Genomic DNA, 21,654 nt, shown 5'->3' on the forward strand with positions numbered 1-21,654 from the left:
TTACATTAAATCACATAACTCCATACACATTTAAAGAGATTACAGTTACACGTGGCTGCCATAAAATATATATTTTGTCAGCGCAGGGTAAATAAAGGCAGTCTGTAACGCCACGCGACGCTCGTACTCACCAGCCGCCGCTGTCGGCGTGACAGTTGTGAGTTTATGTTCGTGAACTTCCCCAGCTTTGCACAAGCCGGTGTATAGAAAATTACTAGTAAACAAAGAATACAACTGTTCCGATGTCTGTCCCGTGGATGTAGCGATCATTCAATTTAAAGCTCATGCACCGTCACAATACAATTCGATAAATTTTAGATTCTCGTGCACGCCGAAATGTTTTTTTGTTTTTGTTTTTAATGATACTAAATTTAAACGTATTTCGTTACTGTTAAATTTAGTTTTGTGGGATTCAATAACTGCACATATTTGAGGGAATTACACTTCATTATTAAGGTAAAAACAAAATAAAATAAAATAAAATAAATCAATGAGCCAGCATCACCAGTTGTCCATGAAACACAAAACCAACAGTGCCCGGTGCATTGTGGGTAATTGGGCTTCGGCGTCACATGTTGAATACAGCATGGCAGGAAAACGGTTCGTGCTATCATCATACTTACTATATATCATACTTTTTTCCCCCTAGTGTTTTGTTATACATATCTTTGCAAGTATTACCAACGCACTCGTTATGGTTTGGCAATGTTGAACAGTGAAAGTGAATTAGTTTAACGTGACTGACTAGTGTGCGACTCGAGCTGATTTGAAATGTGCTAGCTTGAGGAAGTCCTTGCTAGTTGTTGCTAACAACAAACCACATAACTTGTTTCCTGTACTGCATATGAAATGTTTGTTGACGATGCTTGACACTATTGTTTCTCCGTCTACGTAGATGATTTATAGAGATGTTATCTTTGTCGTAGAAAACTAGAGGACCTCACTTTCGATGAGTTCTTGCGGTCGGGCTTGGATTCAGATGATGAGACTCGAGCTGAATCTTCCACGCGAAGTGGACAGAAGAAAAGTGTACAGAAGAAAAAGGACAAGAAAAAAGATAACAAGTAATTATCACACTTGTTGATTCAAATGTAAATCAAAATCCAAACTTTACTGGTTAATCAATGCCCCCCCCCCCCCCCCCCCCCTTAGGGATGACGTGAAGCAGGGTAAAGCGTCCCAGCACAAGGAGCAACTGTCTAGATTAAAAAATAAAGATCCAGAGTTTTACAAGTTTCTGGAGAAAAATGACAAGAACCTCCTGAATTTTGAAGACACCGATACCTCTGAGGATGAGGATGATGACAAGTACCACACACTGCCATCCATGCTAGAGGTGGGTCTGACACCACTGTGTAAATGATACATTCATAAGCTATTTCTCAACAACAAAATCATCCTTTCATGTAGGAGGCCAGCGATGAGGAGGAAGAGAAGGATGAGGCTCCAAAAGCTCCTAAGAAATCTAAGAAAAAAAATGATGCTACTCAAGTCACTGAAAAAATGATTCAAGCTTGGAAAGCTTCTATAAAAAAGGAACCTACCCACCGCCTCATCAAAGAGATCACCCAAGCCTTCAAGGCTGCAGTTGCTACGACAAAGGGTGATGGAGCTACCCAGTGCAAATACAAGGTGGATGACAGTTTAGGTAAGAACAGATAATTTTACATGGACCATTGGTTATATTGTAATATTATTAACATTGAACCATTGACTAATCTAGGCTAAGTTCTTTGGCCCCTTTGTCTCCATGCAAAATGACTGCATTACTATATCACTCAAGACATTGCGAAAGTTTTGTCAAATGCAAGACAAATTAATCTGCGTCAATAAATGAGTTCAATATGGACTGGTAGTTTTCAGTCATAGCTAGAAACCTAAATCACTTTTACTTTACAAGACTCCAGCCATGCTTTGTCAAAACTACAAGACAACAGAATGACAATTTACTAATATCGGCAAAGCAAACAATATCAGCATATATTCTCTTCTTCATTGTTTTGTACACAAAATATTCTGACTGCTCATAACTCGTCTTTAAAAGAGGCTTTTGTGCTTTGTTAGTTGAAGAGGTATACAACATATTACTGAGGTACAGAAAATAAATCAATCTCTACAATAATTTGTGGAAAGCCGGCAACGACATTGTTTTATTTAACTCACCCCGAGCACCTAGCAATTGGATGGATGTATAATGCGAGTCGTGCTATCTTCCATACAACCAGAAATCAGACAGTATTTTCAAATTCAAATCTATTGTACAGGCCCATACAATCTGTGAAGTAAAGCTGGGCGCATGTTAATGATGTCATCGCATAGCACATGTTGATGATGTCATCATATCTGCGTCCCCGCCTTGCGCACGTCTCGCGCTTAGCGTAACAAATAAGAGTAAAAAATTTTTAATCACAAGTGGTCCATGAAGCTTCATTTTCCGTCACTTTTTGCAACTATTTCAGTCTCTTTCTCTTTGTGTTACATAAAACCTAGACATGTGCAGTTTAGAATGGCCACTTGTGCATGCCCTTGTGATCTTCAAGTGAATACTTGCTCTAAGCCAGTTCTGTTTTCATTTAAAATATCAGTAATGTTTTTTGTTTGCACTATTTTGCACCAGAGTGCTAATTTTTAATCAATTTTGATTTGAGATTTGCACAGTAAATGTTGTTATCCAAAGTACATTCATTCTTTCATTGTTTTTTTTAATCAATTTAGCTTGTATGTAAGGACTATGTAAACCAGTAAGTAAATTGTTTATTTAAAAACAAAAACAAATATTGAATGCAGTTTATACCGTTATATGAATTTTGATATCGCTCAGCCCTCCTGTGAAGCCTTTCTAATGGCAATGAAAACTGCTAATGTAAGTTATGTAATCCTTGTGACAGCACTATCAATCAAAGCATCCATAACAACTACAGCATAAAACATTTTTTTACAAACCACTGCAATTCTGGATGTTAAAATTACCCCACCTCTTGTTAAATATGTCAATTCAAAATGTCAGTATTTAATATGGATACCAACTATTGACAAACGATAGGCACTTTTAGGTCTTTTTTTTTTTTTGACTACGGGGTGCTTTTGGGAACTGCCAACAAAACAGGACAGCTCAAATCACATGAAGAAAACACTATTGATTAATTAAACCTAGCAATAACACCATATTTCCACCAGATGGTGCCAAATTACACTTTGATACTTAAAACCTAGCCATGCTATTCAACCCATTTAGAAGGATATTTTCCCAAAAATCTAAATTTATGATTTGTGGATGCCAAACAGTGAATATGAGAGAGTTCACTGTACTATCTTTAACTGCCGTTGATCTGCTTTTATTGATATAACAGTAGTGATGTAATTAACTGTCGCCATGTTCTCTAACTCTGTCTGTAGTGTTTAATTCCCTGGTCCTCTTCTGCATCCGAGACATTTACAACGCCTTTCAGCGGCTACTCGACTTAAAGGCAGATACAAACCAAAAACGGTATGCTGAGAATCTCTTATCTGCCAAATTTTACCACTAGCCGTCTGTTTACTTAACTGTCGATGAAAATAAATCCTTGACTTTCTTTCGTTGCTTTTGTTTTTAGGTTGGTGTTACCACAATCTAGTAATAAATGGCAGAAGAATCAATTGGACATTAAGATGTATGTCAGCGGCGTCATTCAGGTTTGTTTGCTGCTATCATTCTGTAATGTCAATTGTAGGGAAAGAGCTGATCAATTCTGAAGTTGTGCCTCTTCTTGATAGCGTTACTTAAACACTTGTGTATTCTGTTTTGGTTGATGCTCTCCATCCACAGTTGTTATCCTGTCTAACAGAGGCCACAGTCATCAGCGCTGTCCTGCGACACGTCAATCAGCTCGTACCTTATTTTCTTTGTCTTCCCAAACCGTGTCGGCACCTTGTTAAGGTAGGTTTGATGCTGGATAGAATATTTTTTAATCTGATGAAGAAAATAAATAATGAGTCAACACCATGATCATTGCATGAATCTAGAATTTTCGATTCCATTGTTGTGTCAACTTCAAATTTTTGTTCATCCACGTCATGTCGGTTGTGTTGTGTTCAGCAATTGATAAAGCAATGGAGCACCGGAGAGGAGACAAGTCGGGTCCTTGCTTTTCTGGCCCTCAACAAAATCTGCAGACACAAGCAAGACACTTATCTGGAGCCCCTTCTGAAGGTGAGTAGCAAAAAAGATACAGTAAGACATTTCATCATGGACTATTATAAGGATATAAATGTAACTCTCCACAGCAAATGTACATTTCTTATGTGCAAAACTGCAAGTTCACATCTCCCAATGCGCTGCCCATGATCAACTTCATGCAGCGCACGCTAACAGAGATGTACTCCCTGGACACGCAGGCCACCTACCAGCATGCCTTTATCTATATCCGACAGCTCGCCATCCATCTTAGGAATGCCATGACCATGAAGAACAAGGTTGGTTTCTCATAATATGAATGAATGAACGCAGACTACTAAACCAAAGGAGCATTTTAAATCTAATCCTATAAAGAATGGGGAACAGAGTTAAGAAGGACCTTTTGTTTTGAGCCACTCTGAGGTTGCACAAGCTACATTAACATTAATATATATTAATGATGCACCAAATGTTCGGACACCAAACTTTTGGGCCGAAATAAAATTAAAGCCGAAAGAATATGGCTAAAATAGGTTGTGGTGACGCAAGCAAAAAAATTGCTGCAAGCAAGTGTCTGTTTGAATTAAACAGCAAACGCGGGAGTGAGTGTCCGCGTTGTCTTCTTGCTGGCTTTTCATTGTGTGGGTCAGTCGCAGCAGCTCCCGGGGTCATTGCGCACACCGGAGGAGAGGGGCGTCGCTTGGTATACAACATTTAAGTGGGTCGAAAAAAGACAGAACAACCGTGTACTGCCGTACAGGTGAGCCATTCTTTCTCCCGCAGCGCCTTCCTTCCTTTAAAATTTTTTTTTTTATAAGAGCCCCTCGAACGCTTCCACTTTTTCACCGGCATCCCCGGTGGCCATGCTAAATACTTTAACTAATACTAGCACTATTGCTATCAACAGTTTTAAACACAGAAACACTTACCGCTATATCCGGGTGGCGACAGACCTGTACAGGACACCAAGTGTGACTTTGCAATCCGTTCCCGAAGCCGATTAGCTGGTGCGAAGAAATGTATTTATTTATTATTAAATGTTGGTAAATATGTGAATGTGCGGATTTTAAATGCGCCGCTCCTTGTCCCGCCGCAGGCATCCGTCCCCGCCTGTGCAAACTACATTGACTGAGGTGCAATCGCACCGCCAGAAAATGCTCAACCCTCGTTTGGTCTTTAATGTACCATTAGCCAACATGTCTGCGGTGTAGGCACATTTCAATTGATATTGTGCTTGGTTAAAATGCCAGTGCTAAATAAATATTTTATAATAGTATTATAATTTTAATTAATTATAATAATATTATAATTTGAATTAATTATAATAATATTATAATTTTAATTAATTATAATAAATGCCATGATAGTAAAAAATTGGCATAAATTTTTTTCGCCGTTTCGGTTTTTGGCCAACCATTTATATTTCGGTGTATCCCTAATATATATATAGATTACATTTTATATAAAATAACAGGTGTAGGTTTATCAATTCAATGCATTGTTCTTTTTTAAAATCAATTGTATAGTCAAAACTTAATTCAAAAGGGTATTGTGCATCACTGACTGCAACAGAGACAAATCCACGTCACTTTAGTCTTACCCAGGCGAACCCATACAGGTCAGTCATGCTGAGAGGAAGAGAAATCTCAGGGGCCTCAGGAAGTGGGTAGTGACAGCACATCTGAGTACTCTCCAATACCAATAGCGATTTCATACAATATCAGTAGGATTTATATATACTTTTATTTTTTATTTTTGTATGACATGTTAGAAGATATTTCATCAAGTGATACTATTCAAATAGTCAGCACTCAGCAACAGTAGGTATGATACTACTTATGCTAGCTCCAGACGCTGTTGGATAATAGAGCAGGAGCGGAGTCTGGAATGGACCACTTGTGTACGAGTGCTAGTTAATATTATGTTATTTAATAATTAATTTTGGATGTAAACCGATATAATCCGGTTCTGTTTTTGGGGGGCTGAGATTGGACCAATATCCAATGTCAATATCGGATGTGGACACCCCTAGTTTCTAGGGCAGTGGTTCTCAACCGCGGTCCTCGAGTACCCCTATCCAACATGTTTTCCATGTCTCCCACAAACAACACAGGTGATTCAAACGATCAGCTAATCAGCAAGCTCTGCATGAAAGCTGATAATGATCCTCAGCTGTGTTGGCTGATGAGACATGGAAAACAGGCTGGATAGGGGTACTCGAGGACAGGGGCTGACAATCATTGCTCTAGGACAATGGCAGGCAAACGCGGTCCTCGAGGGCCGGAGTCCTGCAGGTTTTGGAGGTTTCCGTCTTCCAGCACAAGCTGATTTTAATCAACGATCGTTATCATGCTTATGCAGAGCTTGCTGATGAGCTGATGATTTATCAGCTGTGTTGTTGTCGAGAAGGGAAACATCCAAAACCTGCAGGACTCCAGCCCTCTAGGATCGTGTTTGCTCACCCCTGCTCTAGGTTGTCTCACAGCCCCCATCTGGTACACACAGCACATATTTGGAGTGACTTGTAATTAATTATGTGTGCAGTTTTGATATGTTGCTTATCGCTGGCATGGGGGCCGAAAAACGTAAAAGTCACAATTTGCTGAATTTTATATTTGTTAAAAAAAATCTACACTTCTGGTCGGTCTACACGAGTGTGCATCATTTTGACCAATTATTGACCAATCTAAACTGTTGAAAATGGCTCTTTGATCCAATGTTAATGGTTAAACAAACATGCCGTTTTTGGGGTCTCCTGAAAAATTAAGATTTGGGAAGTACAATGTTTTGTTTTGTATTACACGGAATACAAAAAAAGAATCATCAAATATTTTATTTTCAATATGTGGCCAAATGCATTTGGAAAAAAATGACAACCCAAACATTAGGAAGAATTGGTTGCTTTTACGTAGTAAACCATCAGCCAATGTAATTCCGTATGATATCAAATAGTTATTATTGATATCAGACACTCAGTAGCGTATGTATGTTCAAGTCCCTCAATTTTAGCCCGTGGAACCTCCTCTATGCTCAGGTCTTATTTCTCAATCAAATGCTCCATAATATGGTAGTGTGAGAACAACTTCTGTGTGGCGTTCATTGTTTTGAGGAGTGGGGACCTTAGGAACGTTGCCATTAAGAGACTGCAGATGAACCCTATGAAACTGTGCCTGTGTGTGTTCTTTAGGAAACATACCAGTCAGTGTACAACTGGCAGTACATCCACTGTCTATACCTGTGGTGTCGCGTCCTGAGCACCCTGCACCCCAGTGATGTCCTCCAACCTCTCATCTATCCACTGTGCCAAGTCATCATTGGTACTATCAAGTAAGTACTTTTAGTTTACCACAGTGATTGTATCCAATGTTCCTTTTTAAGGAGCGCAGCAGAAAATTTTGTTTTCCTTTAGCTGCTGTATGTATTACCAACAGCAGGTGGCAACAGTGATCAATGTGTTCTGTCCCACTACAGGTTGGTACCCACATCAAGGTATTATCCTCTGAGGATGCATTGTTGCAGAGCCCTCACGCTGCTATCAGGCAGCACCAACACGTTTGTCCCGGTTCTCCCTTTCCTCGTAGAGGTGAGTCTCCATGCCACTCGAGTGCCTCATTTGTCCACTTCAAGCATGCTAATGTGGCTTACAGCTTTCTAGTTTTTCTCCAGTAATCCTAAAAATATGTACTTTATTTTGACACCTCATAATAAAGTGGCAGTACATCATGTTTTGGACTGTTAAAAATAAACGTATACAAGAAGGGTGAGGGCCTTCTGTTGCGGTGATAAAAAAAAAAAAGTACAAAACTGGGCTACAGTAAAACACGCCACCAAGTAAGTGTTCCCCAACACATACATACACTTTTTTTTTTACATACACTTTTTAGTAATTTGTCTTTTTTCTAAATTGAGACAATATTGAGATTGATTTGCCAGAATGTTTTGCCGACTATTTAAATTAATATAGACGACCACCAATGGTGAGCAAATTTAGTTCCCGTTCCCCGCTGAGTGTGTTTTGTGTGAGCAACAGAGAGCTTTGTTGCCTTAAAATGGTACGTCACCAACTGACAACTTCTTCACAGGGTGTTGTGCGTGTGCTTTGTTCGAGAGAAGAGCGTGCTCTTTGCCGCCAGCAACGACTAGCTTCCCCCAATAGGAGTGGTCTTTGTGTAGGTTTGTGCGTGTAGCAGTTTGATAGAAGCGATAAAGTCATGGTTGTGGTTCACACTCTGGTCTCAACACGCTCTGCAGACCACATCCTGTCTGCCTATGCCTTACACAACACCCCTTCTTACCCGTACTTTCATGCAGAGGCCATGCCCCATTTAGCTAAGTCACCCCCCACCCCCATTCCCTTCCCCAACATCAAAACCATTTGTGATGCACATTTTTTCCTCTGCTTTTTCCATTTACTGCTCCTCTTGTATAAGGTAAGAAGAGGTGCGCTGCTACTGATTTAATTAGGGCAAGAGCGGCAGATGCTCCCTCCTCCGGTGTGGCTGTGTGTGTTCTTGCCTCTCCATGGGGGGTGTTAAGTTGGCGCTTTCGCATCAGCAGTGTGTGTGTGCATGCATGCATGCATCAGGGTTGGTCTGTGCTGTCCCACTTCCCCATGGTTCCCCCTCAGACCGCCACCACATCCTCTGTTTATAGAGACAGCAGCGGCCAGCGCCGCCGCTTTGCTTCGCACACACTGAGCGCATTAACGACCACACAGGCACACAGAACCACACAATATAAGCGGGTGTCAGAAATAGCTTCAAACACGTACACAGCACATTTTCACTCGTGCGCCATGTGGATGAATAGTCGATGCGCCGGCTGGAATGTTCCCTCGCAGCCTAAGAATGTGCCGCATGACCGTAGCATAAAGTGGAGAAATAAATGTTAGGCTGTACTTTACCAATGGAATATTTCAAGTCCGTGTTCTTAATCAATTCAGACATAACACTGATCATCCCCATGATGGTGTTGACTATTTTGTTTTTTTGCTAGGCTTTTTAAAATCTTATCCATCCATCAACCTTCTAAACCACTGATCCTCGTTAGGGTCGCAGTTGTGCTGAATTTTGAAACCTATACCAGCTGACTTCTGGCTGGAGGGCAAGAAACACCTTGGACTCGTCACCAGTCAACGGCAGGACACATATTGACAAACAACACTCACATTCGCACCTATGGACAGTTTAGTCTTCAGTTAACCTAAGAAGGGTGTGTTTTGGAATGTGGGAGGAAACCCAAGCACCCGCAGAAAACCCGTGCAAACGCCACACAGGAAGGAGAGTGCCCAGATTCGAACCCCGTACCCCAGAACTGTGACGTGGATCTGCTAACTACTCGGCATATATGACAAGACACTCAATTTATTGCAGGTTCATACTAAAACTATTATATCTCATCCCTACTGTTGTTAAATTATTACTTATATACAACTTTAATCTGGTAAAATCATTACTTTATTATTGTAATATTAAAATGTTATTGTCTTAATTATAGCATAAGTCCACCGCTTCAAGCTACGCTTGAACATTGTTAATGTTGCAGACCAAAAAATACATAGAATTTTAACACCAGTGGAATAGTTATTATTATTATTATATTATTTCAAAAAATTTAAACACTGGTATCCATTGGTATACACTTTTACACACAGAAGGGTACTGTATGAAACCATAGTTAAGTCTATCTACATTTCATATTTGGAAAGCTTCACTATTTCTTAGCCTTGTAACAAAATGCCATGTTTCCACGAAACAATACACTTAAGTTTATTTTTCCATGATGAGTTTGTAACTTTTTATGTGGTGTGCATTTGCCACCACGGGGTCTGTTGGTGGGATGGCGATCACTCTATAAGCTACATAAATAGTGCAATTATTGTTGCATCGGAGCAGCAATAATGGTAAACAATGTTTTTTTTGGTTGTTTCTTCTTGGAACGTGGCTGTTAATTCCCATATACCACGGATGATCTCTGGTCTGGTTCCACCTTTTTAAGTGCTGTATTACTAGCGCCTTTTACATGGCCTGTAAAAGCCCCCCCCCCCCCCCCTTATTTTTGTCGCTGTTCTGTTTAAACGGCACCAACATTGAATGGAGGAGCAAAGTTGACCTTGACATTTTTCACTTTCAAACGTAGTATCATGGATGTAACAGGACGACACCTGCCTGTAAGGGAATTCCAATATACCAGGGTCAGGGTGTTAAATTCCAGGGTGTAAAGTTCATCACCCAACACTCACTTCTCCCACGCTGTTGTGCTGTCTCTCTCTTGTGTAAAAGAGGCCAGTGTATTAGGTAACCCAACTGTTGTGCTTTGGTACAGGTGAACTTTTGATAAAATTACAAAAAAGGAATGTGACATCCTGAACTTAACTGGATTTGTGGAAACATGGTCACACCGGCGATCTAAACTCCCCAATCATGCGGCCTACTACAAGTCTTTGCTCCAGCGACCCAGTCACGTTTGTAGTGATGTCAATTACCTTGCATAACAAAACAACCTTATTCACCTGTGAAAATGTGACTTTACTGGTTATCTTCGGTCATTGCAGCTGCTTTTAAGCATGTTGCTCAAACTTAAAAGTGTTGCCAAGTAAACTGTCACAGTAAACACTGCTTGGCACTGACGTTCCAACAGCATGTTATGACTAGACTAGGTGGAACATACTGTAACATGAGAAGTGCGCCCCCCTTTCCCCACTCCCAAGGATGACCAGGGCCACAAAATCCTTCCTTTTTTCTTTTTTTTTACTTTACACTTTAATATAAACAGCAAAAGGCTCAGGGTGCACTTTTGTACAACATGGGTTTAAGATGCAGTCACGAAAAACTGAATCAGGATAAATGGTACAATTGGAAGCTGCAACTCTATAGTCACTCAGTCCAATCAGCTTCCAGCAACTTAGAAACAAAAGGGCATACTAAAGGTGGCAATACCACCCTCTGGCAGGGAGGGACAAAACCACAGCAAAAATAACCCACGGTAAGAACACCCATTAACCTAAGAGCAAACATTTCATTTTTGTATCACTAAGACCTAGGGCATTTTTTGTATCACCAAGATCTAGTGCAATTGCTCCCTAAATGCATTGGCATGGTCCTTCCTGGTGACCTCCATGCTAATGACCTTCATGGTCATTGGCATAGTTTCCTTAGAATGTCTATGAGGAGGTTCTCTGGCAGCAGGAGTAAACTAGTTATGGTGAAACAATTTTGGAAGACACGATCTCCCCGTGTTGCTTCACAACACTTTTTAGCGGATGGGCTTGGTAGATGTGCTGTTTTATCGGCTTGCCACACTTATAACAAGGAGCAGAACAAACAGTAGAGGAAGATGAGGCTTGATGTTGCTTTTTTCCATATTTTATGAAAAAAATTGAACTAAGTTTTGTTTCTGGAAATTGGAAGGTAAGTAGTCACATTTAGTCAAATTTTCCATGTTAAAAGACAAGTGGCATTTCAAGAGCTTAGTAAACTGGGAGACAATTAGAACCATCCGAACGTCCACAGTGGTGTTCTTGTATCTGATTGCTTTGAAGCTGCTGGCTCACAATTCACGTTCATCTTTCTCTTCACAGCTCTTTCAGCAAGTGGACTTCAACAAGAAACCAGCACGAATGAGTAAGAAGCCCATCAACTTTGCAGTCATCCTGAAGCTGAACAATGTCAACTTGATGGAGAAAGCGTACAAGGTATCACTTGGAAAACGGGCCTTTGAAGGTCACATGCAACAGAAGCTTTTTTTTTAATACAGGAAACTCTTGAATGAAGGCAGAAAGGTTTATGGGATTATTGTTTGAAAATTGTGAAAAGTTGATTTCACACTTTCATTTGTCGATGAATTTCTAGTACAATATTGTGATTTTTAGGAGAGTTCCGATTTGAATTGATTTTTAGAAAAAAATCTATTTTATGAAGGAGATGTGTAACTTTTAAACTGTTTGATTTCAAATCAACGAAATCATTTCACTGCACAGCATGACCATAGCATCAAAGTCACATTGGTGTAAATTAATAGGCCCAGATAACCACAGTTAGAAATGTGCATCGGATCTTTGTTGCGCTGAGGAAGAGCAGCTGATTTGATGGGCGGTTCAGGCCTTGGCTATGTTGTTACACATCTGACATTGTGTGCCAAGTGTGTGTGTGTTTGCACACATAAGGGGATTGAGCACTCAAAGTCCTCCTCTCAGGCCTCTAAAACTGTCCCTAAGTCACCACGCTCAGTGCCGTGGCCAAGAGGATTGCAGCGCGGCCCTCTGGGATTATTCCCGCATGGTTTGTAATGGGTTTTTTTCTCACCTGGCTGTCACCTGACAGACATACACTTATGAAAGTCTATCAGCGCTTCCTGAATGTTTACACATAAACCCAGACAAAACCATTTACAAATGTAGGTCGCAAATTGGTAAAATACGTCGTTTAAAATAAAAAATAAATAAAAATTGTTGTATTAAACTACCACTCTATGTAGCGTGTCTTGACGTCAAACCCGAATTCCATCTGGAGGTTTCCTTAAACAACAGCTTGTACACCAATGATTTGCATGGCTACTATTTAATCAGTTAGTTGTGTGGAATCCACATAAATAATACAGAGTCGTGCCTAATTTTGTACAATATGCAAACTCTGTTGCAGGACGGATTGATCGACCAGCTGTATGACCTGATACTGGAATATTTCCACACTCAGGCTAGCTCCATAGGCTTCCCCGAGCTCGCTCTGCCCACTGTTCTTCAGGTAACATACACTATTTGTTGCTGTGGTCCTCATTGTTAAGTCATTTTAAGTTTAATACACGCATACACACAAACTGTATATACAGCAATAAAACTTTTAGTTGTTTTTTTAACCCATTCGTCTGTTGTGATACATTATAAAAAAGCTGAAAGGTCATTTGATAATTTAGTTTTATTTTAATTTTTATTTTACCATTTCTATTAACAGTGGATACGTCAATTTTATTTGTATTAATACAAATTATTTAACGTCCAAGTGCTGTTTCCTTCAACCCTAACGCTCTTCCTCCTCCAGCTGAAAGGGTTCCTGAAAGAATGCAAAGTGGCCAATTACAGCAAGCCGGTACGCCAGCTGCTTACGAAGGTGCAAGAGAACAGCGACCACATCACAGCAAGACGACAAAGCGCCACCTTCGGAGTGGCCAATGGTAGTGCTGTGGTGAGTGGGGACCAAAGGGCTCTAAAAAAATGTGTTATTATTGTTATCATTTATTCTTATAAATGTTGAAATACAGCTTTTTAGCGTTGAAGTTTTTAAAGTGCTAAATAGGCACAGGTGAACTTTAGCCAACAAAAAACATTACAGGTAATTAATACACTCAATGCATGTCTTATTAAGAATGATTAGTTGATTTATCCACCCAAAATTATTTTAAAAAATCCCAAATACCGGGGGGTTTTGACCAGCTTGATCAGAATCCACCATGACTGCAATATTATCAACTTTTAAAACAAACTTTCTCATTGAGATCAATAATATTATATAGTCATTTGTTTTAGAGCTGAAAATGTTGCCATCATTACAGGTTTGTACAGGCAATAAATTGAGTATCATGCTAACATTAATTTAAAATAACCAGGCAGTATTATTCAAATGAGGTGTACCCTCCATCTGATTTTTTTAAGTACACAAAACACTAGGAATGGTTGATACCACTTGTTTTCAGACTGATACCAGTACGAGTACTCAACTCTTGAGTAGTCACCGATACCAAGAACCAATACCACTGGTACTTTTGATACATTAAAATGTCCCCCCCAAAAATGACAATTTTAAATAAGTATTTATATACCCCAATACAGCATTGTTCTTAAAATTGCATGAAACTAACTAATAGCAATTTTGAAGTGGCCACAAGTAGCGAGTACCGATACCTTGAAATAAGGCTGTGTATTGGCCCGATTCCTGATATTGGTACTCACCCATCCTTACCCATAACACTGAGCCTTTTGCTCACAAGTGAGGTGCAAGCCGACTAGCGCAAGATGCTTGTTAAAATCACAAACTCAAATGTGTGACAACTGTCTTAGATGATCCAAATCAAAGTATTTAGTTCACAGAAAGCTGAGAGTCCATTCAAGCCAGTGGACAAGTAAACATAAACATGACTGAGCAGAAGCATCACTTCTTTGCAGACATCCACATGGCTATTGTGGATCATTTTCTGACCGTTATGACAATGGAACACAATTTTCCTTTTAATCCTTTCATACTGACTGAAATAAGGTCATGTAAGGTGCACAAACAGTTTGCGTAATATGCAAATGTCACACATGAAGGTTTGAATTCCAAAAAGACTAGGTTTTTTTTTTCCACCAGAATTTTGGTTGAAGTCAACAAATTACAAACACTTAGGCTTTTCTGCCCCCAAAGTGAGGTCATTTAACTATCAGGAAAGTCTCTAGTTTGCTACACGTGGTTTTATTTGGAATGGACATAGGGTATATATAAATGCACAAAGCTCAGTGTGAGCTTGCTGACAGCTCACAACAGATGCTGCAAAGTCACTCTATTAGTGATTTGACCTCTGTGCAAATGGCTCACATCAGTCTTCTCCAGGATTTATTTTATTTTATTTTATTTTTATTTTTTTTCAAACTTCACATAATCTGTTTCAAAGAAATGAACTTACTGGTTTTGGATGATATCTGATACAAGTTACACAATAGGATAAAAGGTCACATCATTCCATAATTATTTCTCAATCATCGATCACAGTACCAGATTCATGATGCCATATTCCACCATTACAACATTATTTTTGCGTGTCAGAAGTCATCAGCGTGGTCAAAGTAGTCATGAAAATATGGTCTTAGTGTTTATAAGTAGACGAGGCAATAAGATGCGCAAACGCATCATTGTGCTAAATGAACAGGCAGCTTGGCTCCCGCAGCGGTCTTAACGCCGCCACTGCTGTCTCATTGGATGCTGTCACCATGGCATCCACTTCCTGGCAACGGAGCAGCGGTGGAGGTGTCCCTGCAGGCAGAGGAAAGGGGACGTCACCCCGCTGCTGCTGTGCAAAAGGCCACGGCCCCCTTCTGGCCACCTGCCCCCCCTGCTGCCATTTAGGCTGCGAGCCAACAGAATTAATGATTCAAGGCTGATGTCTCTTTTCTCTTGTTTTATGTTTTAGCAACAAGGGTAAATACAGAATTTGATGTTTTGTTGACAAACCCTATTTAAAGTTCATTTAAGATACGTAACTACTGCAATACTTTATTACTAATTTTCACTGCACTACTTCTCAGCCAAAAGCAAAGGATCTCATTGTGTGTGTTGCCTTTTCCGTTTCATGAAAACAAAGATGAGACGATAGAAGAAGTATGTGAGAAAAAAAACATATATATTCACCGGAAGTTAGCGTGTACAAGCAGACTCAGAATGGACTCGAGTGGTGCCCAAGCACTTTTGCCTGACGATAGTTGGAGATGATCACCAGTGCCTGGGGATGGATGTCTAAGTAGAAATATTTTTTTGATTTGGGGGGGAAGAGGGTGGGGGGCTTTCTACTTCCTCTCTCTGCTAATTGCCCTTACCTTGTTCGAGATCTCAGGCGATATCTTTTTTTTGTCTCAATAAACATGATGTGCTTTTGTGGATGTGTTACATAGGAAGTTGAAGATTGTTATGCTAGCCAACTAACACACTATGTGTTTTAATGTTTTGCGTTACATTAGAAGTTGTTTTTCGCTTGATACTTGAGTGATAGTGTTGGATAATCAACTCTCATATGACATTGGAATTATGGGTTGTTATCTAGTTTTTAACAGATTAATACAGGATTACCAATTTAATACTGTTAGATAAATACATGATTTGTGACAGTGGCAGTTTGTATTTATGAAAAAGTATATATAAATGATATCAGTGGGAAATTTGGTTTGGAAAGATTCACCAAAGTAAATGTAGATCAGGTGTTTTAATCCTTGCGCTCTCCTCAGGTGGCATGGGAGAAGCAGATTGAGAAAGAGGGAACTCCTCTAAGCAAATACTACAGCCAATGGAAGAAGTTGAGAGAGAAGGAAATTCTGTTGGAGATCTCTGGCAAAGAAAGGGTAAATATATATCCAACCCAAGACGGCAAAAACTTTCTTCACCCATCTTGCAAATCAATTAAGGCGTTAATTTTATGACTGGCAGCGTTGCGGAAAAAAAACAAAAAACACTTAACACTGTTTTCTGCTTTGTAAAGATGGAAGATCTGAATTTGCCAGAGATTAAGCGTAAGAAGATTCATGAGAAGAAAGTAGAGGACAAGAAGGAGTTTAAGGGTTTGTTTGAAAGTGACTCTGAGGATGACGACGATGACGACACAGGACTCAAAATCAAAGGTAAGGGGATCGCTCATTTAGAAATACAGCGGGACCCTAAAAAGTGTCTCATATTTAATCAAGGATTGGCAAAAGTGGTTTGGCATTGCAGTTCGATTTCGATTTGTATTTTGCCCATCAAACAAACACACCGCGAGGTCCTACTGTATGGTTACAGTAGGTTTAGATCTTACACACACCTGTACCAACGCTTGGCAGACAGAACTTTTTGTGTTAGCTTTAGCAGCTCTGAGTCCCGCTATGCCCCATTGTCATTTGGTGTTCCACAGGGTTCAATTTTGGGGCCCTGCTATTTTCATTGTATTTTCAGCCCCTGGGTTCCACCTTCACTTGAGATTCACTTTCTCATTCAGGCCACATTTGTTCTATCTGGGGGAATGAAGGCCTGGATGGAGCTGGTTTTCTTGAATTTCAATGAAAAGAAAGCAGAACTTATGATATTGTGTCCCAGTGGCCCTTGCATTTCATCCTACTGCCTTGAGCCACCTGACACTTTATCTAAAGCCAAAAGTCTCGAACTTGGGTTTTAAATTGGATGGTGATTTTCAATTGCAATGGCAATTTGGTGCAGCTCTTGTCTTTTTCAACCAGGGCAGTAAAGCCTCTCCGTTCTCAACAGCATTTAGAATCAGTAATCCATGCCTTCATTACATCTAGCCTGGATTACTGCACTTTATTTTGGAGTCAACCAGAACTCCCTCAAGCATCTCCAGTTGGTCCAAAATGCTGCTCTGCTTGTCTAGCTCCAGGTAAGCTCATAGGAAGAAGCACACAACTCCAATTCTGGCTTCCTTTCAAAGACTCCCCCGCACATTTTAGAGTTAATTTTAAGATTATTTGATTTGTTTTCAAATATTGGAATGGTCTGTTCCCATCTGACCTCTCCGAGCTTGTCCACCCCTACACATCTTCCTGGTGCCTCAGGTCAGCAGACCGGATGCTACTGGAGATTTCAAGGACTAAGCGGGGGTTCAGAGGGGATCGAGCCTTTTCCGTTGCCGGCCTCTCTCTTCGGAATGACCTCCTGCTAAATATCTGTCCATTTTTAAAACTGGTCTTAAAACACATTTTTATTCTATGACTTTTGACTCAGCATGAGCACCTTCATTATTTTAGTGTTTTATGGTGTTTACTGTTTTTGTCATGTTATTAATGTTTTAACTGTCTTTGTTTTTGCATATCCATTTTTTTCACTCCATGTACAATACTAAGAATGCAGCGATGGTTGTTTTTAGTGCTTTATAAATAAAGTTGAGTTGTGGTGAAGGAAGCAATAAGAGATGATGTATTACCAATGTTGGCCTCTTGGAGGCGGTGTTTTGCTAGGTTTTGATTCATAGGGAGAAGGCAGAGTTTCAGAAGGTGATGTCAGCTCAAGTCTGGTTTTTGTCCTGGACTCAATTTTTTGTAGTCCTTTGTTTTACTTCACTGGTATGTGAAGTAAATTAACCTGGAAATGTTCACCTTAGATTCAGGGGGGCGTTGGGTAATATCGCATTGTGTAATTAGCTCCCTTTGCTGTTTGTACTTTATTCTTTTGGAGTGTTTGTCCATAAGCTTGCTTGTCCATTGGGAAACACCCACGGAAGTTTGGGGGTGGCGGCAGCGATCCCTCTCCAAGGTCACAGAGGAAAAGAGGAGTAGGCGGCAGGGATTTTTTTTCCCTCTTTAATGCATCTGGACTTGATTGTCGGGAGAGTCCCCACAAACGCACGTGCGGCCGTCCCCCTCCGTGCCTCCCTCCCTCCCTCCCTCCCTCCCTCCCTCCCTCCCTCCCTCCCTCCCTCCCTCCCTCCCTTTGGTTGCTCTTTCCTCCGCCCAGTACAAACACAAACTGACCTCCGTCGACAGGAAGTACGGGCCCGGCTCCCTGCGGGAGTTCCTAATTCAAACCAGACCAGTGGAACAGCTCGAGGTGGCGGCTTCCTCTCTTGCTTTCATTGGCGTGCGCACACACACATGACGGCACACGAATACAAACGTCGTCGTCCAGGCTTTTCGTCTTCACAAGCTTCTTTGTTGACACGCACAGCCCTGGAACATGCACGAGTGGCTAATGATGTTGTGTGTGGGGTGGAAAGGATGGGTGGGGCTTAGAAGTCCTCCAGGTCATTTAGGGGAAACCTTAATAGTAGTAATAGTGGAACCGTAAGCAAGTCAGTGAGTTGCATTGTATTTAGACTGCGAGGTAGTGCCCGATATTTTTATCCATGTTTGTGTCTGCATTTAAGGTGTGTGTGTGCGCGCAATGTAGCCGACGTGAGGAAACCGCTCTGTAGTGTGTGCGTGTCTCGTCTACTCCCTCAGCCTCTCATCACACCTCAACTTCAAAGCTTGTGAACCCCCGTTGTCCCTTTGGCTATTCCATGTGCGCGCACGCACACACACACACACAAAACCTTCATCATAAGTGTTGCTATGAAACCTGCCTGCAATCTCCATTTGCTATATTTAGGCCGTGAGCCGAAGACGTCTGAAATTGCCAGTAGTAAACTGTCACGGGTGTTTGTGCGGCGCAGGCGGCGGCGGCTGTAATCGACTTTGGGTTCCATCTGTGGGAGGAGGGGGAAGCACACACACACGCTTTGCAGCTGCCTCTGATGCTTGGCCCACATCGAGGTGTCTCCAAAGAACGTCAGCCGTGTAGCAACGCAAACTTGTGGAAACTCAACAGAGGGGGAAAAATGTGCTTTTTTTCCCTGCTTGTAATATTCTCTGTCTGTCTATCTGTGTCTAGATAAAAAGTCACATGATGAGGATGATGATGAGGAAGATCTTGATGGGCCGTCTGACATGAGCGACGGAGACTCAGGTAGGTGTAAAATGATAAGCACAGTTTGTATTCTTAACTTTAAAAAAAACAAAATTGTTTTCATGTTGGTTTTTTGCTTTGACTTGCGAGTGCAAACTTGAGATATGAGCACTGTATGTTCTCAGTGAACTCAACTCACTTCACAACACGCAGCAGTTTGGCAAGAAAGTCAACAGTTCTTCCAAAAGCAAGGCATCAAGTCATTTGTTGCCACTCCCTGTTGAAGTTTACTGTCAAACTAAACATAAAACAAGGAGAATTTTTTAACACATAATGGAAAACACCATTGAAGGGCTAACACTTAGCATCGATAGTTATGTTGCTATAACCCTTTATGTAAATAATATTCAAACACAGCTGTGGAGTGACAGCACGAGACAGACGATTTCATAAGATTCGCCCAAGAGGAGCAATTATTTGCAGGTTCATCCCAGGGCACCAAAGTGACATGTTTTGTTTAACAATAATAGAACTGTCACTAATGAATGTTTTTAGGATCTGTCACCCTATCAATTATTCCATCAATTAGAATTGGGTTCTGCCCCATTTTTGGGTTCGGGCAAATAATAATAATTCACACAAATTTGTGATTTTCACATTGCACATTTATTTTTTAGACGAACATTCAAGATATACACGCACGCGCACACACCTCATTGACATAATGAATGCATTTCCCAGCCCCTTCTCCTAACCCCAACAATCAAAAATGATTGCCTACCCTTATTCCTTACCCTAACCTCAACCATAACCCAATTCAAACCTAAACTCTAAAACCAATTCTTGACCCTCAAAAAGAGGTCTAAACTTGTGGGGACCCGCTAAATGGCCCCAAATGGACGGGTGGGCCCCACTATGTAACATAAACAAGACCACGCACACAAACACACGCATTCACACACAGGTCTGAAATGTTCACCTGGCCCGTTTCTCCTCCTTCGTCCGTCCATGAGGAGGCAGTGTTGCGGTCTCCAATAAATGGAAAATGAGCTACTTTGCAGTCATTGCATACATTTTTTAGTATAAAGCGAGCCATCTTTTACATTTTAAGAATTCAGAAAATTACGTTTAGGTTTTATTCTAATAAATTATTAGTAGTTTTTATCCCATTGTCTTACTTTTAAGATTTTTTTAAAATTGTATTTTAAATTGTTTTTAAATTCTCATAATACATTGTTGTAGTATTTTAACTGTCTTATTATAATATTACTTTTTTCTGCTAAAATAATCTTGTTTTTATAATAATTACAGTAGTTTTGTAATGGGACTTTTTATGGTAAATATACTATTATTATTATTATTATTATTAACTATTATTTAATTCCTTGTTTAACCTTTTCCAATTTTTTCTTGTAATTTTACAGCTCAGTGGCAGTCAATTACCCCCCCCCCCCAACACACACACACACACAACAAACATATACACGCACACACAAACTTCTTAAAGTTGTGCTGAACCCCTCAAATGAAAGTTGAAAAGTTCATCAAACATCATTGTGGTAGTGCAGAAAGGGAGAAGGAAAAAAAACAGCCAAACTGTCAACTTTCAGGTTTCAGGCAACTTTCCAAACCTTAAAATCAAACTCTGTTGTCTGGTGCAGATGAGGAAGAGGACGAGGAGGAGGAGGAGGACGAGGAGGCGTCAAAGGTCCCTCAGCCGCTGTCGTCGTCCGCTCTCATCAAGCTGGCCGAAGGAGACGAGGATGTGTTGGAGGACCTGCAGCTGTCCGACGACGACTGAGCGTCTCGTTGGGAAAGCCGTTTAAGCGTTTAACATGCAGAAGATGTCTTTTTTTCTTTTGGAAGTTAGATTGACGTGTCATTGAAATGTCATTTTATAGAGCATAAACACGTATAAACAATCCTATGTGTCCATTGTTGCCTTTTTTTTAATATATATATATATAATGGTAGTATAACCCCCAACCCTGCCTACCAATTGATGTCCGCTTGGCTTTATTAAGTATGCAAATCCATATCGGTAGTGCACTTGCAGGTCCATGTTGCAAACCTCCAGGCTCCCTCAGGCCAGTGTGTAGGGGGGGTTTGGGGGAGGGGAGGGGTCATGCTGTGCAGGAGGCGGGTGTGGAGGCCCGAGGCAGCGGAGGCGTGCCGGCCTGGCGTCTGATGCCGTGCCAGGAAGCCGGGCCCAGGTGGGAGAGCGGCAACACAGGCTGCTGTGTTTCTCTGCCAAGTTCTCGCTCGGACCGCTGTCTTCCTGCCTGCACGCCTTTCCCCGTCCAAACACCAAGCCTGCAAAATAGGGTTGTCCTCGTCGTGGCGTGAACACAACACCCATGTTTAGCACTCACTTATATTGGGAAATCCTGCCAA

At 40.8% G+C, this 21,654-nt stretch overlaps 1 protein-coding gene across 1 annotated transcript; it reads left to right on the forward strand.

Moving 5' to 3' along the window:
• Positions 1–11: 11 nt before the first annotated feature.
• Positions 12–21,182, forward strand: noc2l (NOC2-like nucleolar associated transcriptional repressor). Its single transcript, XM_086067949.1, has 18 exons — positions 12–600; positions 927–1,064; positions 1,153–1,336; positions 1,411–1,648; positions 3,397–3,487; positions 3,594–3,672; positions 3,806–3,916; positions 4,076–4,189; positions 4,264–4,452; positions 7,341–7,480; positions 7,625–7,736; positions 11,733–11,846; positions 12,793–12,894; positions 13,189–13,332; positions 16,119–16,232; positions 16,370–16,508; positions 19,246–19,320; positions 20,922–21,182. Exons 1-18 carry the CDS (start codon positions 491–493, stop codon positions 21,059–21,061), a joined length of 2,334 nt encoding a protein of 777 aa, XP_085924075.1. The 5' UTR covers positions 12–490; the 3' UTR covers positions 21,062–21,182.
• The last annotated feature ends 472 nt before the right edge of the window (positions 21,183–21,654 follow it).

The sequence above is a fragment of the Leptonotus elevatus genome, chromosome 2, assembly GCF_054856555.1.
Source record: "Leptonotus elevatus isolate MCC_2025b chromosome 2, RoL_Lele_1.0, whole genome shotgun sequence".
Lineage (NCBI taxonomy): Eukaryota > Metazoa > Chordata > Actinopteri > Syngnathiformes > Syngnathidae > Leptonotus > Leptonotus elevatus.